The sequence below is a fragment of the Gopherus flavomarginatus genome, chromosome 2 (assembly GCF_025201925.1).
Source record: "Gopherus flavomarginatus isolate rGopFla2 chromosome 2, rGopFla2.mat.asm, whole genome shotgun sequence".
In the NCBI taxonomy this organism is placed as follows: Eukaryota; Metazoa; Chordata; order Testudines; family Testudinidae; genus Gopherus; species Gopherus flavomarginatus.
The window spans coordinates 47223578-47243812 of record NC_066618.1 but is presented as its reverse complement, the minus strand read 5'-3'; the positions used below and the strand labels follow the sequence as shown (position 1 = coordinate 47243812).

Genomic DNA, 20235 nt, shown 5'->3' with positions numbered 1-20235 from the left:
GCCAAGGTGGTCGCAGACGAATGTCAGGACCCCTAAAGAGCCAAGGTCAAGGTCCCTCGCAATTACCACTGGGACCAAAGACGAACCTTCCAAGGTGCGCCTGAGGGCGGTGTACCAGTCACAGGCTGGGATCCCAATCCTGCTTTCTCCTGGCGTGGCCCCAGTTAATTTCAGATCGCTGGGTCCTGCGCACGGTGGAGCATAGGTACCGCCTCTAATTTGTTCCAGCCCTGTCTCCCTTCAGGGACCCCTCTCACGAGCAATTCCTCGTACAAGAGGTGCAGACGCCGACTGACGAAAGGGGCAAGGGGGTCTACTCCCGTTATGTCCTAGTCCCCCACTCAAACAGAGGTCTCAGACCCTCCTAGTCCTGCACAGACTCAACCAGTTTAGGATAAGGTTGAAGTTCTGCATGGTATCCCTGGGAACCATTATTCCATCCTCGCCTCCTGGGGGCTACTATGCCGCCCTCGATATGGAGGACGTGTACTTTCGCAACGCCATCTTCCCTCCGCACAGGAGATACCTCTGCTTTCTAGCCAACCGTCAGTACTTCTGGTTTACGGCCATAGTCGCCGCCTACCTTCGCTGATGTCGGATATGCGTTTTTCCGTATCTGGACGATTCGCTTATCCGAGGAGACTCCGAGACACAAACCACTCAGCACGTGGGCATCGTCACGGTCTTATTCACAGGTCTAGGCCTGATGATTACTATACAGCAATCCACTCTGGTTCCCACGCAGAGGTTGGACTTCCTAGGGGCTATCCGGGTCTCTGACCTAGCCGGAGCCTGCTTATCCCAACTGCGGTTTTAGGCGATGGCAACAATCATCCGAGGTCCGCAGACTTTCCCAACGACCTCGGCTCGCACTTGTCTCAGTCTCCTGGGTCCATGGCTGCCCGCAAGTTTGTAACCAAACACGCCAAGCTCCGCCTCCGTCCTCTCCAAGTCCGGCTCACCTCGGCGTACCACCCGGACAGGAAGCCAATGGTCATGGTATTCACCGTTCCCTCGAGCACCTTAGGCTCCCTAGAGTGGTGGCTAACTCCCTCCCTGGTGTGGGCAGGGATGCGGTTCCATCCGCCCCAGCCCTCACTGCCCCTGACGACGGACGCGTCATCTCTCTGCTCGAGTGCTCATGGTCACCTCCGAGCTTAAGGCCTTTGGTCTTCTCGGGAGCTGGCATTCCACATCAATGCCCCAAAAATGAGAGTAGTCCGCCTGGCGTGCCAGGGGTTCCAGCGGCAGCTGCGAGGCCGTGGTATCTCGGTGTTTACAGCCAACACAACGGCCATGTGCTTCATAAATAACCAGGGAGGGACATGGTCCTCCCCCCTTTTGTCAGGAGGCCATCCATTTCTGGGACTTTTGCATGGCCCACTCGATGGAGCTGGTGACGTCCTTTCTCCCAGGCGTTTGGAACGCCTTGGCGCTTTGACTCAGCAGGTCTTTCCTGTCTTACGAGTGGTCACTCTGCCCCATGTGAGGCGTTCTGCTTTCCAGAAGTGGAGATTTTTCCTCACATAGACCTGTTCGCTCACCGCGAGAGCAGAAAATGCCAGATGTTCTGCTCCTTCCAAGGTCTCTCCTCGGGATCGATCTTGGACGCATTCCTGATGCCGTGGAAAGGCCAACTCCTTTATGCCTTCCCACTGTTCCCACTGGTTCATTAGGTCCTACTCAAACTCCGCAGGGGCAGAGCGCGCATCATCATGATCACTCCAGCGTGGTCCAGGCAGCACGGATATACCACGTTGCTCGGCCTGTCAATAACCGACCCAATTACCCTGCCACCCCACCCAGACCTCATCACTCAGGGCCACGACAGGCTTCGTCACCCGGACCTGCAGCTTCTTCGCCTCACGGTGTGGCTGCTGCGTAACTGAGCCGGGGTGACAGGAAGCCTTCCACCTGGTCAACGTACCGGGCCGAGTGGAAGCGTTTCTTCTACAGGTGCAATACGCTCGATCTTGCTCCTACTGAGGTCTCGATCCCCTCTATTTGGCCTGCCTCTGGCCTTCAGCGGCAGGACCTGGCGGTATCATCGCTGAGGGTACACTCGGCAGCCATCTCTACCTTCCAGCCAGGCTAAGGTGGACGTTCCGTGTTCTCACACTCTATGGGTTCGAGGTCCCTCAAGGGCTTGGAGCGCTTGCACCCTCGGGTGCGCCGCCCAGCCCCAACCTGGGACCTCAACCTAGCTTTAACCAGACTTATGTCTCCCCCATTCGAGCCGTTCGCGACCGGCCCTCTGCTATACCTGTCTTGGACGACAACTTTCCTCGTAGCTGTTACATCGGCCAGACGAGTCTCCGAGCTCAGAGCTCTTACGGTGGTTCCGCCGTACACTAGGTTTCACAAAGACAAGGTGCAGTTATGACTGCACCCGGCTTTCCTCCCTAAGGTGGTTTCGGCCTTTCATGTTACCCACAGCTCAACGCAATGGGCGCAACAATTGCACTCCCTGGACATCTGTAGAGTGCTCGCATTTATATTGCACTGACAGAACCATTTCGTAAGGTGCCCCAGCTCTGTCACGGTAGCAGACCAAAGGGAAGGCTTGCTTGTTTTCCTCTCAGAGGATCTCATCTTGGGTGATGGCGTACATCCGCACTTGTTATGATTTGGCTCATATTTCCCCAAGCCACATCACCGTGCATTCTACCAGGGCTCAGGCTTCATCTGCCGCCTTGCTGGCTCATGTTCCTACCCACGAGATCTGTCGCACAGCTCCACTGGTCCTCGGTCCATACCTTTGCTTCGCAGTATGCCCTGGTTCAACAGTCAAGAGATGCTGTAGCCTCTGGCTCAGCAGTTTTCATTCTGCCACATTTCACTCCGACCTCACCGCCTACGTAAGGCTTGGGATTCACCTAACTGGAATGGATATGAGCAATCACTCGAAGAAGGAAAGACGGTTACTCACCTTTGTAACTGTTGTTCTTCAAGATGTGTTGCTCATATCCATTCCACACCCGCCCTCCTTCCCCACTGTCGGAGTAGCCGGCAAGAAGGAACTGAGGAGCGGGTGGGCCGGCAGGGGTATATATCGAGCACCATGACGGCGCCACTCTAGGGGGCGACCTGCCGGCCCACTGAGTTGCTAGGGTAAAAGTTTTCCGACGAATGTGCACACGCGGCGCACACACCTAACTGGAATGGATATGAGCAACACATCTCGAAGAACAACATTTACAAAGGTGAGTAACCGTCTTTTCGGCAGTGTGCGTCCATGGTCCAAGGCTAGCATCGATTTCTGGAGCGTTGCACTGTGGGTAGCTATTCCGCAGCTATCCCATAGTTCCCGCAGTCTCTTCCACCCACTGGAATTCTGGGTTAAGATCCCAATGCCTGATGGGGCAAAAATCATTGTCGTGGGTGGTTCTGGGTAAATGTCGTCACTCATTCCTTCCTCTGGGAAAGCAACAGCAGACAGTCATTTCGCACCCTTTTTCCCTGGATTGCCATGGCAGACGCTATAGCATGGCAACCATGGAGCCCGTTTTGCCTTTTGTCACTGTCACCGTATGCGTACTGGATGCCGCTGACAGAGGTGGTTCTGCAGCGCTACACAGCAGCATTCATTTGCCTTTGCATGATAGCAGAGACAGTTATTAGTCGTTCTGTACCGTCTGCTATGCCTTTGTAAATTGGCCATGAGATGATGGTTATCTGTCGTTCTGTACTGTCTGCTGCTGTCATGGGTGCCCCTGGCTGAGGTCGGCCGGGGGCACAAAGACAAAAATGAGAATGACTCCTCAGGTCATTCTCTCCTTTATGTTGTATCTAAAAATAGAGTCAGTCCTGCCTAGAATATGGGGCAAGTGTACTAGAGAACCAGAAAGCACAGCTGCTCCATGTCAGATCCTGCAGAAATGATGAACTACATGCCATATTAGGGGGTGCCCCTGCAACAACCGCACCTGTTGCTTCCCTGCTCCCGCAACCCTCCTGGGCTACTGTTGCAGTATCCCCCCATTTGTATGATGAAGTAATAAAGAATGCAGGAATAAGAAACACTGACTTGTTAGTGAGATAAAATGAGGGGGAGGCAGCCTTCAGCTGCTATTAGTCCAGGCAGGACATTAAGCGGTGCAGGGGAGAGGAGCCCAGCATCCTGCTGCTATGATAGTCCAGGCAGTACAGAATCTTTTCTTTACACATGAAAGGGAGGGGGCTGATGGAGCTCAGCCCCTAGTTGCTATGATGAAGACAGTTACCAGCTGTTCTGTACCATCTACTGGGAATGACTGGGAATCATTCCTATTTTTACCCAGGCGCCCCCAGCCGGCCTCACCTGAGGCCAGCCAGGAGCACTCACGGGCTGATGACGACGACGGATAGCAGTCATATTATACCATCTGCCACCGGAGAGAGGAGGGGAGCGGATACTGCTCTTCACTGCCGCAGCATCGCGTCTACCAGCAGCATTCAGTAGACATAGGGTGACATTGAAAAAAGTTAAGAAACGATTTTTTTCCCTTTTCTTTCACGGTGGGGCGAGGGGGTAAATTGACGAGCTATACCTTGAACCACCCCAGACAATGTGTTTGACCCTACAGGCATGGGAGCTCAGCCAAGAATGCAAATGCTTTTTGGAGACTGCTGGGGACTGTGGGATAGCTGGAGTCCTCAGTACCCCATCCCTCCATGAGCGTCCATCTGATTCTTTGGCTTTCCGTTATGCTTGTCACGCAGCACTGTGCTGTGAACTCTGTATCATAGTCTGGAGATTTTTTTCAAATGCTTTGGCATTTCGTCTTCTGTAACGGAGCTCTGATAGAACAGATTTGTCTCCTCATACAGCGATCAGATCCAGTATCTCCTATACAGTCCATGCTGGTGCTCTTTTTGGATTTGGGACTGCATGACTTTCCAGAGCGGTCACAGTGGTGCACTGTGGGATACTGCCCGGAGGCCAATACCGTCGATTTGCGGCTACACTAACCCTAATCTGATATGGTAATACCAATTTCAGCGCTACTCCTCTCGTTGGGGAGGAGTACAGAAACCGGTTTAAAGAGCCCTTTATATCGATATAAAGGGCCTCGTTGTGTGGACGGGTGCAGCGTTAAATCGGTTTGACGCTGCTAAAATCGGTATAAACGTGTAGTGTAGACCAGGCCTCACATTCAGCCCAGGAAGCTTTCTTGAACCTCAAGAAATAGAGATTACTTCATCCTTTTACCTTTTCTTGATAGAAGACCATGGGTGAAATCCTGGCTCACTATATACGCAATGGCAAAACTCCCATTGACTTCAAGAGATTCAGGATTTCACCCCATGTTTACATAGCCAGGAGTGAGTAAAAGGCCTTTTGACCTCAGGCAAACGGAATCAGACTTCCTGGATTTTAGGTACATCCCGGGTAGAGTTTGTGCTAGGCATAAGCAGACTAAGCAATTGCTTATGGCCCTGATCAGCTCAAGGGGGCCCCCAATTCACTATGTGTTGGGGGTGGGGGGGCCAAAATTTTCCTGCTAGGGCCCTCAATGGGCTAGCACTGCCTCTGATCCAGGAGACATCAGACAACTTTTTTGTCTGGGTTCGAGTTAAGACAAAAAGGGAGGAAGTGTTGCTCAACACAATGGTCAGCAATGTTGCCTCGTCTGCCCTTGCCTCTGGCTGGTGTGGTAGGCCCTGTGATAGTCAAGGTTCCTGCCTGTCCATGCCCTGAGAAGGATTTACTCAGTGAGCCACCCTTCTTAGAGCTGGGGGAAGAGTCTCTGATACCGGAGAACACTTCAGCAGACACAGAAAATCTCATAGTTCACATGCTGCCCTTTGCCTAAGATGAAGCCGCTACATTTAAAAAAAAACAAAAAAACCCCAACCTCCTGCACACAGATTTGCATCTGATGAGAAGCAAGGTACAAGAGAGTTCAGAGTAGTGTCTGTGCTGAGTGGAGTGGACTGGAGTGAAACCTGAGAAACAGATAGGTCTAACAACTGAAATGAAGGGGAAGGAGCAACCCATCGGTTCCAGGAGCTCAACCTAAAATGTTCACTCAGCACTAGTATAATTCATGGATGATGCTTCTTCAGACATTGCCAGTCAGTGAGTTACCTCTGTTCAGGCTAAAGCCATCCCTGCTGACACTTATTAAATCAGAACCTGTAACTCGGTGCCATCGACGAACCAGGAACTTCATTCTGCATTTAAAATAAAAAGATACTTTAGAGTGAGCCAAGTATTTAGTTAAATAACAAGCTTATAATGTTCCAGGGGGTATAATAATCCACACAGCAATAAACTGAGTAAGGAGATAGACTTTTAAAACCTAAAGAACCTAGATTAAACAGAAATAGAATTTACCTAAGAAAAAGATATGGGCCATATTCTACCTTCAGTTATACCTATACAATTCCAGTGATGTCTGGGTGTTGAACAGGTCTGACTAAGGGCAGCATTTGTCCTAGATGTCTACATTACTTAGCATTAATATCTTAAAATATAAGTCACAACAAATAACTGCAAAAAATTTCAGCCCCAATGCAGAAAAAAGGTCCATGATAGCAGTGGTATATTCTAAAGTCAAACCCTTAGTCACTAGGTCCCCCATCTTGCAAACACTTTCACTCATACTTAACTTGAGGCATGTGAGTAATCTGAATTCAGGGGACTGCTCATGTGCCTGAAGTTAAGCATTTATGTATTTTCAGCATTGAGGCCTCACAAAGGAATTAAAAAACCAGATGTAGTCACAGTATTTACTGCTTATACACAATATCACTCTCTATCATCTCCAACAAGTTCAATTATAACAACTTGATTTCTTAGATACAATTCAATTTTATGGATTACAATGCCTGTGTTTTAAGAGATTGTTTTTAATTTTAAAGAAAAAGTAGATTACAGAAAAGAAACAATGATACATTTCTAAAATACACAGGCACTCTGGAGATGTCACTAGTAATTCATTAGTAATTTTTAAAGCTTGTTATCATAGCCCATAAATTCTGACATCAGTGGATTACAACACAGAGCCAGGCTGCTTTGATTTACAGTTGTGCTGCAGAATGTCTTAAACAACTTGCTCCATTCTTCTACATTACCAATGCTCTGTGTAACTGCATTCTTTTTAAGATGCACTGTTTTCATGGTTACCAGACTTACAATTTTAGAGTGTATCACAAAAAATGCTGGATTACACACGATACTTAATTTGATAAAATATAAGGCCTTACGTGAATTGTGGGATGATTGTCAAATAATTGTGGCTGAGTTATAATAAGAATAATCTGAGATATACCTATCTCATAGAACTGGAAGGGACCCTGAAAGGTCATTGAGTCAGTCCAACCCCCTGCCTTCACTAGCAGGACCAAGTACTGATTTTGCCCCAGATTGGCCCCCTCAAGGATTGAACTCACAAGCCTGGGTTTAGCAGGCCAATGCTCAAACCACTAGGCTATCCCTCCCCACTTTGTGGACAAGACATGAAAAATCATGGAAAAGTAATAATGGACCTGTATTAATTGCAGTAATTTGGAAAAGCTGGCCGCCCATGACTGACAGCAGGAGCCCCTGCGGCCCAGGACTGACAGGGGGGCTGATTGTTAAAATACAATATGCAGCAACTCCTCACTTAAAGTCATCCTGGTTAACATTGTTTCGTTATTAGGCTGCTGATCTACTAGAGAACATACTCGTTTGAAGTCGTTCAATGTTCATTATAAGGTTGTTTGGCTCTCCTCGCTCCACCTGCCTGGCGCTCTTGCTGGGAAGCGGGGTCAGAGTGAGGGGGCTTGCCCCATTGCTTCAGCCCCCATGCCCTGGCCCCACTCCCCAGCAGGAGTGCCAGGCGGGCGGCGCAGGGCAAGCTCTCATGCCCCAATTCTGGCAGGAGGGCCGGCTGGAGCAGGGCAAGCCCCTATGCCCCAACCCTGCCTCAACTAAGCTGCACAATCATCATTGGTGAGTACAGTTTTAAATTGTTTGTTTATATAAATATACACTATAAGTTTTAAATAATTTTAATATCTTTTGTCTGGTGAAAAAAAAATCCCTGGAACCTAACCCCCCCCCCCACGCCCCCATTTACATTAATTCTTATGGGGACATTGGATTTGCTTAACTTTGTTTTGCTTAAAGTCACAATTTTCAGGAACATAACTACAACATTAGCGATGAGTTACTGTATACAAACCTGAATTTAGTATCAAAATTGCAGTGGAAGCCTAATATTGTCGGATCTGCAATTTTGCAAATTAAGTAGGGCCTTAATAAAATATACGTTAAATTCAATGTTCACATTTGGTTAACCTGTAACTTCCTGTGATTTACCTTGAAATTGCAATGGACACTCTGACCACGGAGCGAAATCTGGTAAAACCCTTTGAACGATGTGTAATAATTTCTAAGTCAGTGTATGAAGGCTGCCCACCCATTCTTGCAATGAGGGCCAGGGTGGCTTCTTCACACTCTTGGAATCCACCTACTAAGAGCAGTAAGTATTTCTTCTGATATATGAGAGCTTTCCGAAAGCTCTCTGCTCTCAGGTATTTTCCATAAATTATCTAGATGACAAGAAACAAAGAAAGCACTGTAAGTAAAGCATTCAGAGGTCTCTTACAATTACAAGGTTTTTGACATCATTATTGTTGAAGTTCATCTGTGATTATTCACTTCCTGTCCCTGCCTGCACTAATGATAACATTCTTTGAATACCAATTCCATAATATAGGGATGTTTTGAGCTGCAAAAAAATATGTAACTTACAGAAGAGTGTTTATGTCTTACTCCAGAGAAAGTCATAATGTCTCCATGTCTCCAAGACCAAGCCTCTGAAAACTGAAACATACTGATGTCCCAGGTTAGTCTAAGTAAGAATGATGCAATGGAAAACGCCCCGTTCTAAACAAGACAGCCCACCATGCTAAGAGAGTGCAGCTGGGGACAAGCTTCCTACCTTTAAAACAGCATTTTCAGAATTCGATCCCAATTCTCTCAAAAAAGCTTCACTCCTTAGTTCTGCTCTTAGTTTGGACAGCTCTGCATCAGCTTGTTTCAAAGATTTCTGTAGTGACAACTTTTCTCTGTTCCAAATCTCTCTCTCAGAGGCAATGAGTGTATCGATATTAGCTCCATTGTCCAGTGAATATCTAGAAGACTGCAGAGGGACCAAACCCTATTTTTAGCAACACATCTTCTTGTAATTCATTCATCGATTCAGTAGTGGGCTCATCACATTATTGAGTGAGAAACCCAAGTCTGACCCTTGGCCCCCACACTTCAGGATAACGGGTTGAGAGCACTGTGAAATGATGCTATTAACTTCCAAGGAAAAGTATACTCATTGCTTCTGTCCCAAGAACCCAAACTAACAGCTGGCTTATAGTAGCTTTATAGTCCTGAAAACACATTGAGTCTATTAGCGCCTAAAGGGGGTAATGGGATGTAACCCGCCAGAGGAGGCACAAGGCACTTACAGGGAAAATGGCAGTCAACTATGCAAAGGTGGATGAAAACAAAGTGCCTGTCTATGGGAAAAAGAGAGCTTGCCCAGGTACCCTGATTACAGACAGCGAGAGGGCAGGACAAGGAACAACTGACATCTGCTTGCTGGGGGGGAAGGGAGTAGGGAAGGACGGGAAGAAAGGTAGAAAAGTTAATCACCCTTCTTCCCCTCCTCTTAGACTGCCAGCCAACTGAGTACTGAAAAGAACTTGTGTAGATATATTTCATGTGAAAACAGGGTGATGCTTTTTAGTCTACATATTTGTTTATGGCAGTGCATAGAGAAGTTACGTACATAGTCTCCACAAGGTCCTCTCTGTTGGTATCGTCTGAGTTCCTCCTCCAGTTTCATGGCAGCGTTCCTCAAATTGTTCTTTTCCTCACTCAGTCTGCTGACAAGCCCTGTCAGCTCTGCATTTTGTCTCAGCAGTTTTTCAGTTAGTGAGCTAGCGGTGGCCCCAGGGGGCAACGCTAACTTCAGCTAGAAAGGAAAAAACTTGCATGAGATCAGACTGATACGACTCCTACCCTAGATGACAAGTTTTGTGGATGATAACAATGCTTTGTTACTGTATCTGAGCAGGGGCAGCTCTAGGCATTTTGAAGCCCCAAGAACGGCAGGCAGGCTGCCTTCGCGGCGACCGGCAGAGCACCCCCAGTGGCTTGCCGCCCCAAGCACACGCTTGGTGTGCTGATGCCTGGAGCTGCCCCCGTATCTGAGAAATCTGAAAAGCGTAATGTTCATCTAAACAACTGGTGAGTTAACATACAAGTACAAAGTATCAGAGGGGTAGCTGTGTTAGTCTATATCCACAAAAACAAGGAGGAGTTTCATGTCTCTAAGACTAACAGATTTATTTGGGCATAAGCTTTCAAGGTAACTCTCTTCTCTTAATGTGCCAATATATATTTATGCCTGTATCTGTAATTTTCACTCCATGAAGCTGAAAAAGAGGGTTTTTTTACCCACAAAAGCTTATGCTCAAATAAATCTGTTAGTTTTTAAGGTGTCACCGGACTCCTTGTTGTTTTTACACAGGTACAGTGACTTTTTATGGTATGTTATAGCAGAACATTTCAACACAAACTAATCTATTATAATAATAATGTGCAATATTTATTTTTATTATGTTCACATTTGTTTCTAAAAACCAAAAGAGCAGTTTTCAAGTTAGTGCTATCTTAGAACAAAACAAGGAAAGCTAATTTTGAACTACTTTGAAAACAGATGTTTCACACTGATGTTGGCTTTAAGGTTGAGTTCAGTCAAGAATCAAACATTGCCCAAGTGTTATTCTTTGTGCCAGACTGCCTCGTTTCATGTTCTGAACCTTCATAATTTCATGCAGATTTTCCTGTTGCATTTCTCTTAGTAAAGACAACATAAGTTAAGCAAATGTCCTGTAACAACCTGATATAGTAAATATTAAACACTGATTTTTCACATCTGGGAAATATTGAATAAAGTTTTTCCCACAGTAGGTTGCAGCTATATGAGTTAGGTTTAGTAACTTTTAGTACTTTTCCTAAAGAAAATGCTAGGAAATGTGAAATATATGTCAATTTGTGATTCCTTCTCAAAGCTGACAGGTAAAAAGGAAAGGATTTACAGCACTCTCTGCCAATGTTAAATGAACACAGACTATAGTTAACTTTTCACTGTATAAGTTTACCAAAAGTGATTTAACTTCTCACCTCTTCTAGCTGGGACAATCCAGGTAATGTTCCCAACAGTAAAAGAACATCTTCAATATTACTTTGTACCTCAATAAAGTTGTCATCATCTGCTGTTTCAAACTGTAACCTGGAATGAAAATAGCAAATATTTATAGAGTATACAGTAGAATACAATGTAACTACAGTGAAGTATACAGTTCTATAAAGTACTAGATTTCTGCATTTCTGAAGAAAGGCACAGGGAAAGTGATTAACATTTCAGAAGTAAACAATGCCATGATGAACCCAATTCTCACAAAGGAGAACTGTCTTTTTCTGGTTATTGAATTTGTTTTTTAGAAGCACTGCTTTCAGTTTTCTGTAGACACTGTTTGTAAAAACAGACATTTTGAAAAGCTGGCCATTTCTCAGACACTCACAGTCCAAAAGGGTTTAATAACATTACAAAGTGCTCAGTTTCCCATTTCAGCACCTAAATTAAGCTGGCCACAGTTTAAACAGCACTCGGCACTAAGCAGCGACTGTTGTTTGGAAGGGGAGCTTTACAGTGCTGAGAACCCTTGGACTTTTGGACCCTAAGTCTCCCCAAAATTCTTAAATCATTGTGACCAATGTATTTGAGACATTTTCAGAAGTGCAGAATATGTTCAAAGTACACCTCTACTTCAATGTTGTCCTTGGTAGCCAAAAAATCTTACTGCGTTATAGGTCAAACCGCGTTATATCGAATTTGCTTTGATCTGCTGGAGTGCACAGCCCCACCCCCGTGGAGCGCTGCTTTACTGCGTTATATCCGAATTCGTGTTATATTGGGGTAGAGGTGTATTTCACTTCACACTAAGTTTTTCTGATATTAAATGAGTGTAATAGCAGAATCAAAAACGGATTCACACTGGGCTTCCATGCTGCTGGTATCACAAATAAAGTCCCCTCTTAGCAAGGTGGTAGCCAGTAAAAGAAGGTTCAGGAATGTCAATCTGAATGAGTATTTTGCAAATAGAATTCACAATTTATAGAGTCCCTGATAATCCTTTTTGTTTCACCATGAATGTTCAAAGCATTACTGAATACAGGAATTACTCAGTTCTTTTTAGGGGTTTTCCATCTACATCAAGCTCAAGCTACCCTCTCCCACCTTGCATAAGAAGCTTCCTTTTTTTGTCAGAACGAAGGATTACACTAAGTGTTAATATTTAAAACTGGATTCACTACTTTGTGATCCAGTTTTATGCTGGTGTAACTTGAATTTTTTGAATTTAAGGGCAACCCAGGATCTACCCTGCCCTTTCCCTGAGGCTCCGCCCCTTCCCCAAAGCCCCATCCCACTCACGCCATCCCCCCCCCGCCCCTCTGTCACTTGCTCTCCCTGACCTCACTCACTTTCACTGGGCTGGGGTGGGGCATTGGGGTTGGGGGGCCTCTGGGCTGAGCCTGGGGCAGGGAGTTGGGGTTCAGAAGGGGGTGAGGGTGTGTAAGCTCTGGGAGGGAGTTTGGGTGCAGGACGGCGCTCCAGACTGGGGCAGAGTGTTGGGGTTCAGGAGGGGGTATGGGGTGCTGGCTCTGAGAGGGGGGTCAGGGCTGAGGCTTGGGGTGCAGAAGGGAGTATGGGGTGCTGGCTCTGGAAGGGGCTGGGGGCGCAGGAGGGGTCAGGGCTGGGGGTGCAGGAGGGGTTGCTGGCTCCAGGAGGGGGCTCAGGGCTAGTTTGGGGTGCTGGCTCTGGAAGGGGGCTCAGGGCTCGGAGTTGGGGTGTGGCCTCCTGCCGGGTAGCACTTACCTCCGGCGGCTCCCGGTTGGCAGCACTGCCAGAGATTGCGATCAACTGGGAGATCCTCTAGGATCGACCAGTTGGTGACCACTGAACTAGAGTAACACAGGAATGGAAATTCTGATTCAAGTGCCAAGATGCTACAGTTTGTTGGCTGCTGCTAACAAAAACATGTAGCTGAAGATGCATCTAACCTGCAGGCAGCTTTGTGTGCCAATTGTTTCAGCTTTGAAGATACATTTTGTAGCTTTTGTCTGATGTTCTCCAGAACTTTACTTCCTTCACTTAGATCACCTTCTCCTTTCACTTCAGTCAGCATGGGATAGGTTGATTCATTCATTTCAACTCCTTCCATTTTCTGCTGTAGAACCCAATTTCTTGTTCTCTCATTGGATGTATCCCAAGTAGTCTGCATATGTATGTATAAAAATGCAAATGGTACATGTATTTCAATTAAAAACACTTAAAATGTAACCAGTTCTAGGTCAAATTGCAGAAAATAAAGTGCATGTTGAGTCAAATTCTACACTGAATTATGCCCCGTGTAACCCTATTTACTTGAATGAGGTTGTATGTGGTCTGAGTCAGCACAGAGTTTTGTCCATTATTCCTCACCTTTAGCAAGTATATGGTATTTCCAATACACACTCCTAAACACATGGCCACATTTTGGTTTATGTGGCATTATTCACCCCTTCCAAATGGGCCCAGATATACCCTGAAAAAATGGTGTTACTAGGTACTGTATTGTGTCTCAGTCCAATCCTATGCACAATCACCTGGAGCATTCCTGAATAGGAATAATTTGTTCAATGGGCTGGGTGCTGGGACTACAGCTTGGTCTGCTTGGCAATGGATATATGTATGTGGACATAAAGTCAGGCTTTGGTTACGTCTCCCGTTGCCACTCTCAGTTACCCCCCTCTGTGATTTCAATTGCACAGGCCACGTGGAGTGGTGTCACTAGATCTTCCTGGAGTAGGCAGAATTGGAGTGGTCTAATGCTCCTGCTCATGATTTTGGCAGCCATACCGTGTCTCATCAGCCAGGATTTAGCCCAAAGCAAGGAGAATCTCCAAAAGACTGAATTAAAAGAGTAGCAAATGAATGTGATGAAAATTGCTCCTCAACTTTACTGGCCATCTAATCAAACTAGAGACAACTTAAGAGCACAGTGACAACTTCAGAATTCAGCTCAGTGTTACACATTTTTCTAAGCTCTACTGTACCTCATTGAGATTCTGGCACATTGCTCTTTCACCTTCCTTTTTTCCCTCCCTTGCCTGTTCTTTTTTCTGTAGCTCCTGTATTATTTCCTGCAACTTCTTTGTCTCATACTCTAGTTTATGAACCTGCTGTCTCTTCTCTCCAAGCTGCCAGTGAAGATCTTCCACTTTGGACTCCAGTTCATGTACTTTCTTCTGTGCTAATATGTTAGCATCCTGTTCTGTTTGCAGCATCTTCCTCTGAATCTGCCTCTCCTTTTCCATCTGTTGCCTCATTTGCACAGAGTCAAGTTTATACCTCTCCATCTCACTGACTAACTCTACTATACGGTCATGTTTTTCATCCATTCGTTTCTGTAAATCTTTAAGTAACTCTTCAGTTGGTTTGTGTGTTCCATCCTGCCCCTTATCTTCAACACTCTGAAGCTGAGCACACAGTTCTTTCTCCCTTTCTAGTGCACTGCTCATTTCGAGAGCTTGGACTTTCTCTGATTCAAGTAGCACCTGAAGCTCAGAGTTACGGCCTCGTTCATGTGACAGCTGGGCTGCATTCAGAACTTCCTGGGATTCAATTTTCTGTTGCAGATCACCGGACAGCTGTTTCTCTTGTTCCAAAAGTTTATTTAATTGTAAATTCTTTTGTTTTTGATCCTCAAGAGAAATTTTCAAATCCTTCAATAAGAAAATAAAAGAAAGTGACTGGTTATATTCATTTAAAATATGCCCTTTTGCTGAAAATGTAAAGTATTTAAATCTAGACAATTTCCTTTAATGTCATGAATCTTGATTAAAAAAACAAGCATTAAATACTATAGAGAGCCAAATTCTGCCATACCCAGTGCCTTGAGAGGTAGCATGGATGCTGAGAAATGCATCCTCTGGCACAGGAGTCCTGCCAGCCAGGACAGGATTCCATATGGTGGGCCCTGGTACACAATGCTTAAAACAGGACCAGCAATGTGCACCTCTGTATAGTGCTGCATACATTCTAGCCAGATGTGGGGGCTGTGTCTGCTGCCTTGTCAGCCAATACATCTCTTTGAAGATGTAGTATATGCTTGCTGACCCCTTTCCTATTCATATCAGAAAAACCATGGGTGTGATACAAAGCCAGCTGAAATTCATATGAAGACTCCCATTGATTTCAACAGACTTTGCATCAGGTCCTTTCTGCCCCGCTGCTTGTATGGGAGTGATTCTGTACACCAAGGTTTCTCAAACAGGGGTTGCCGCTTGTGTAGGGAAAGCCCCTGGCGGGCCGGTGTGTTTACCTGCCCCATCTGCAGGTCCAGCCGATCGCGGCTCCCACTGGCTGCTCCGGGCCAATGGGAGCTGCTGGAAGTGGCACAGGCCAAGGGACTTACTGTCTGCCGCTTCCAGCAGCTCCGATTGGCCCAGAGCAGCGATCCGCGGCCAGCGGGAGCCGCGATCGGCCAGACCTGCGAACGGGGCAGGTAAACATACCGGCCCAGCCTGCCAGGGGCTTTCCCTACACAAGTGGCGACTCCTATTTGAGAGACCCTGCTGTACACCTTCTTCCAACTCCAGTCAATATACTGCAGCAGCAGAGGAGAAAATCTAGCCGATAGATTGCACAGTACATTAAACAAAAGGTAAGCTGGGATGAAATGTTAGAGAAAATCTGAAAGTATTTGTATATTTTTTACTGCTGAGGATAATTTGAAAGCAAAGATAGGGTACCTCTAGCTCTTCTCTTCCTCTTTCTTCACTGTGTTCCATTTTAGCTTTCTCCTTTTCCAAAGCCCATTGAAGCTCTCTTGATTTTTTCTGTTCATTTGCCATTGTATCTTTTAACATATCTAGCTCAGCTGCTTTTTCTTTAACCTCAGTCCTAATAAAGATACACAGGCTACCTTTAGGATTATTGTTTTTGTCAAAAAACAACAAACTACACGGGGGAAAAAAAACATTTAACATTAACACACATACAGAACTGCTTTTTAAATCAATGTGTAGGAGGTACATTTGCAGTCAGTAAAGAGAATCTGTGAAAATTATTTCCTTAGCATGATTTTCCTACCCCGGTCACTTCTGCTGTTGACCTCAAAGCAAGAGTAATTAAGTCACATAAGCTACATGGAACTGCACATCACAAACTACCTGTAACTTTCTCACACCATGCCAGTCTCAGCATAAACTGTTTTTTTCTTGCTATTGTGTTAATAAAATATTTAAAATTTTATATATAATGGTCTAAAGTAAGTACAGAAATCTCAAAATACCTGTCCTTGGGTTGTGAAAGTATTTCAGAGGAAGCGATAAGTAAAACTACGAAAAAAGCTTTCCTTGTTTCCATAAGATTACATTTCAATTGGGATAATTTAATACTTTTCATCAGCAATGTTTTATTGAAATCTTAAACTCAGATGGTAACAATTTTCTTAAGAAAATTAATATGATAATAAAAGGCAATACAAGAATGAACATCTAAAATGCCAATGCCAGAAGGGTTAGCCACTGAAAGCCACACCTGATGGTTTCCAAGTCTTTGAAGTGCTTGTGCTGGGCCTTAAGGGTTGTTTCAAGTTCTAGTTTAGCTTGGGCAAGTTCATTCTTCAGTTCTGAAACCATCATTCTCTCAGTATTCAGCTGTTCTTGAAGTTCAGCCGCTCTGTCCTTCACACTATGGAGCTCCACTTGCATCTCCAGTATCTGAGACTGCTTCTGCTGCATGTTGTACTCCAGTATTTCTAGAGATAACATCATTAATATGGAACTTACCCAGGTAGCATTCTACAAACAATGTTACTCATTTGGGGTGAAATTTGCCCCTGTGCATACAAACATTAAAATTACTCTTGCTCCACATAAGCTTTCAAAATGGTGCCTAGGCCCTGTGCCAGATCTGTGTACAGGAGTGAATTTTACCCTTTGTGAGGATCAGTTAAAACATAAATATTTGTTTAGCAGGACTTGAATGCACAATTATTTCAATTTCTTGTACGCAGCCTTTGGCTCCCACATGCCTTTAAGCTTGCAGGATCTGAGCAGGATCCAAATACTGTCTTTGAAAAGGGGCATGCTAAAATGACTCTAGTCCATTAACATTTTAAGAATTATAATTAGATAAAAATATAGATGCTATAGATTATTTGGAAATATATAAAAAGACTCATACATTTTGATATTGCCAAATGTACTCATATGTAGAAAACGTATTTGGCACAAAGCACAGAAAGGTTATAGTAAGTACACATCTAGTGTTTGAACATTTTTCTCTGTCAAGTCTATACATGACAATCTTAATCACTATCAATGATTACCAATTTTAAAGAGGTACTCTCAAAGCTGTTAAGACCTAAAAACTGAAGTGCAGGCTCAGAAAAAATCCTGAAGGTGCAAACTTCAATACGGGTTCACTTTCAAAATCACTCAGCATCTCTTTAAATTAAGTGACAGAGGTAAGAATTTGTAAGCAGAGAGATTATTTTAATTTTCAAAAGGTAGATTGGTCAGATAAGAGTGAAAGTTTTGAATCCTCAAAATGACAGACACAGAATGAAGGGCACAATCTGAGGAAATAAACCTACACTCTATCTGTAAGCCTATTTTTAAAAGTGTGTATGAACACATATGCACAGGTATACACATATAGTATTACCACATAAAGTACCTTGACTTTTTGGATCAATCTCTTGTTCTCTCTGTGGATTAATTTTTCTATTATTCATCTGAGTGCGCAGTATTTGAATTTCCATTAGCAAACTTCTTCTATCTGCATTCTGAATGAAGTCCATTGCCGTTCTCTGGCTAATAACCTGTTAGTGTTACAAATTTAAAAGTAAAACTCCAAAAAGTAATTAATGCAACACTTAATAAAGGGAACAGTTGCTTTGTAATGCTTTCCCATTGCATTTATACATCAGAGATTAAAATTTAACATGCTTTAAACAGAAGTAGTGTTTTGCCTCACCTGTTCTTGAAGTCTGTGCTCTAACTGGTTCATCAATACAATCGCATCCTTGGTAACCAGTTCTGCAAGTTCGGTTTGAAATGCTGCTAGAAGAACATCCTGTTCTCTCAGAAAGACTTGCTGAACAGCATGCAGAAGTTCACCTCGCCAGTCTGGAACACTTTCAGGAGATTCACAGTCCACATAAATCTACAGTGGGATAAAAGTGACTAAGTATTTAACAGAATTGCAAGTATACTGATTATGTTAAATTATAATTTTATGTGTGCAGAGTCAGTGCAACACTAAACTTCTTTCATTCAACAGATACACAGATAAAATTTGTGTCTGTGCACATACAGATTTGTGTGTGTATATGTACTTACCGTATACATGCAATTATCTCTCTGTATGCATAAATACTACTTACTGCATGCAAACTGACATTTGCATTTTTCACAGATCTCTACATTTGAAAATTTGACCCCATGTAGCAATATTCTGTTTTACATTGCATAAGACTCTCCTTTTAGTGGTATAGCTTTTAAGTTGGACCTCTGTGCACTGACTAATTCAGCACTATGTGGTACTGGACCACACCACTGAGTGTATACTGTACTAATGGTTTTCTTGGAGCAGAGTTAATCTTGGTTACATTTTGTAGTGACGCTGCCAGATTCTTTGACTTATTCCTTTCCCTTTGTGCCTCACAGGCAGTGCAACAGGCAAGGAAACTACCCACATGTCTGAAGCAGGGAATACACTTTGTGTAAGGCTCCTCAGAGGGCACAGAGCCAGTGTACCTTGCTCCTCAGCCAAACCCCTGCAACCCTAAACACAGAAGATGTATTGGGGATGCACTCCAGCTAGCTCCAGGGCTGGTAAACAATCCCTTGCAGACCACTGACACCTGGGGTGGAGGACAGCAGAGAATCAAGGAATTCTAACTGCAAATCCTCGGTTGCAGCAGATAGACTATGCTGTTACTTACTATGGGCCTGATTCTGCCACCCTCACTCACAGTGGTAATATCTCACGCCACATCCAGTCCCACTGAAATCACTGAGCAAGGCACTATTCACGGTAAGTAAGGGTGGCAGAATTCATGCGTTGTTTTTTAATTCGATTTCAGTTTATAAAAATGCATCCATCCATTGCTCTGGGAGCATGTACAAATAGGACTCAATGATCTGTCTCACATAACATCTTTCATAGCTATCTTACTTCTAGAAGTGTTTGTAAAGGCTGACTTACTATTCTGTACCTGGGTTCCCAGGGATTTTGTATTGTTAAAAGATGAATTTCACTAATGGATTTTTTTTTTTTAAAATCTCACAGTATTATATTTTTTAAATTTTGCACTATATAGTATGCTGTATATTTAGACTCTGATAAACATCACAATATCTTTGTTACAAAACAGAAGTCAGGCACAGATGGAGAAGGGTACTCTGAAATATTTGTAAAAGGTTTATATCCTTCCTTTTAAGGCCAATTTTCCAAATATAGGCATCTAGATTGTGGCACAAACAAGCATTATAAATCACTAAAACATGAAATAAAATGAAATGAAACAACAAAATAAAGTCCATCTTAATAAAGATAAATATTTTTTTCCTCTCAGTGTAACTAAATTGGGAACACTCCCACATTTAAAACAAACATCTCCAATAACTAGCACAACAAGAGACAAGGCTGGGCAAAATGGTAATGCAGAGGCAAAATGAACATCTGATTGGAAGAACAGCTGTAAGGTTCAAGTGCATTATATTAAAAAATACCAAATTCTCAAGTTCTCCTAATAGAAATAAACTATTGATTATATCTGGGCCAATTCTGTTAGGTGTTGAGTACCCTCACCTCCCACTAATCTGAATGGCCTTGTCTAGAACTGGATTTAAAGGTATGTTATTAGATTGTGTTATTAGAGCTATCCAAATAAGACCTTCTAAAACTCTAGTCAAAATAAAGTAAATTGTACTGCAGCATATCCTGAACTGGCTGAGTTAAAACCTAGGCTCCTCTCTAGGCTTTAACTCAATCAGTTTAGCACATGCTAAAGCAGTGGTTCTCTGGGGTTACACAGAGGTCTTCCATGGCTGCATCAATTCATCTAGATATTTGCCTAGTTTTACAACAGGCTACATAAAAAGCACTAGCAAAGTCAGTACAAACTAAAATTTCATACAGA

General features: G+C 44.1%; 1 protein-coding gene across 4 annotated transcripts in view; it reads right to left on the bottom strand.

The window, feature by feature from the left end:
* AKAP9 (A-kinase anchoring protein 9) overlaps nt 1–20235 on the bottom strand; it is a 205219-nt gene that overhangs the window by 6503 nt on the left and 178481 nt on the right. For all 4 annotated transcript variants that reach the window (XM_050939487.1, XM_050939488.1, XM_050939489.1 and 1 more), the window contains 11 exons: nt 18066–18254; nt 17766–17910; nt 16623–16842; nt 15833–15983; nt 14135–14803; nt 13100–13314; nt 11159–11267; nt 9759–9944; nt 8916–9116; nt 8291–8523; nt 6071–6156 (listed from right to left, as the gene is read on the bottom strand). In XM_050939487.1, the coding sequence (XP_050795444.1) occupies nt 6071–6156; nt 8291–8523; nt 8916–9116; nt 9759–9944; nt 11159–11267; nt 13100–13314; nt 14135–14803; nt 15833–15983; nt 16623–16842; nt 17766–17910; nt 18066–18254 (2404 nt within the window). The remainder of the gene's footprint in view (nt 1–6070; nt 6157–8290; nt 8524–8915; nt 9117–9758; nt 9945–11158; nt 11268–13099; nt 13315–14134; nt 14804–15832; nt 15984–16622; nt 16843–17765; nt 17911–18065; nt 18255–20235) is intronic.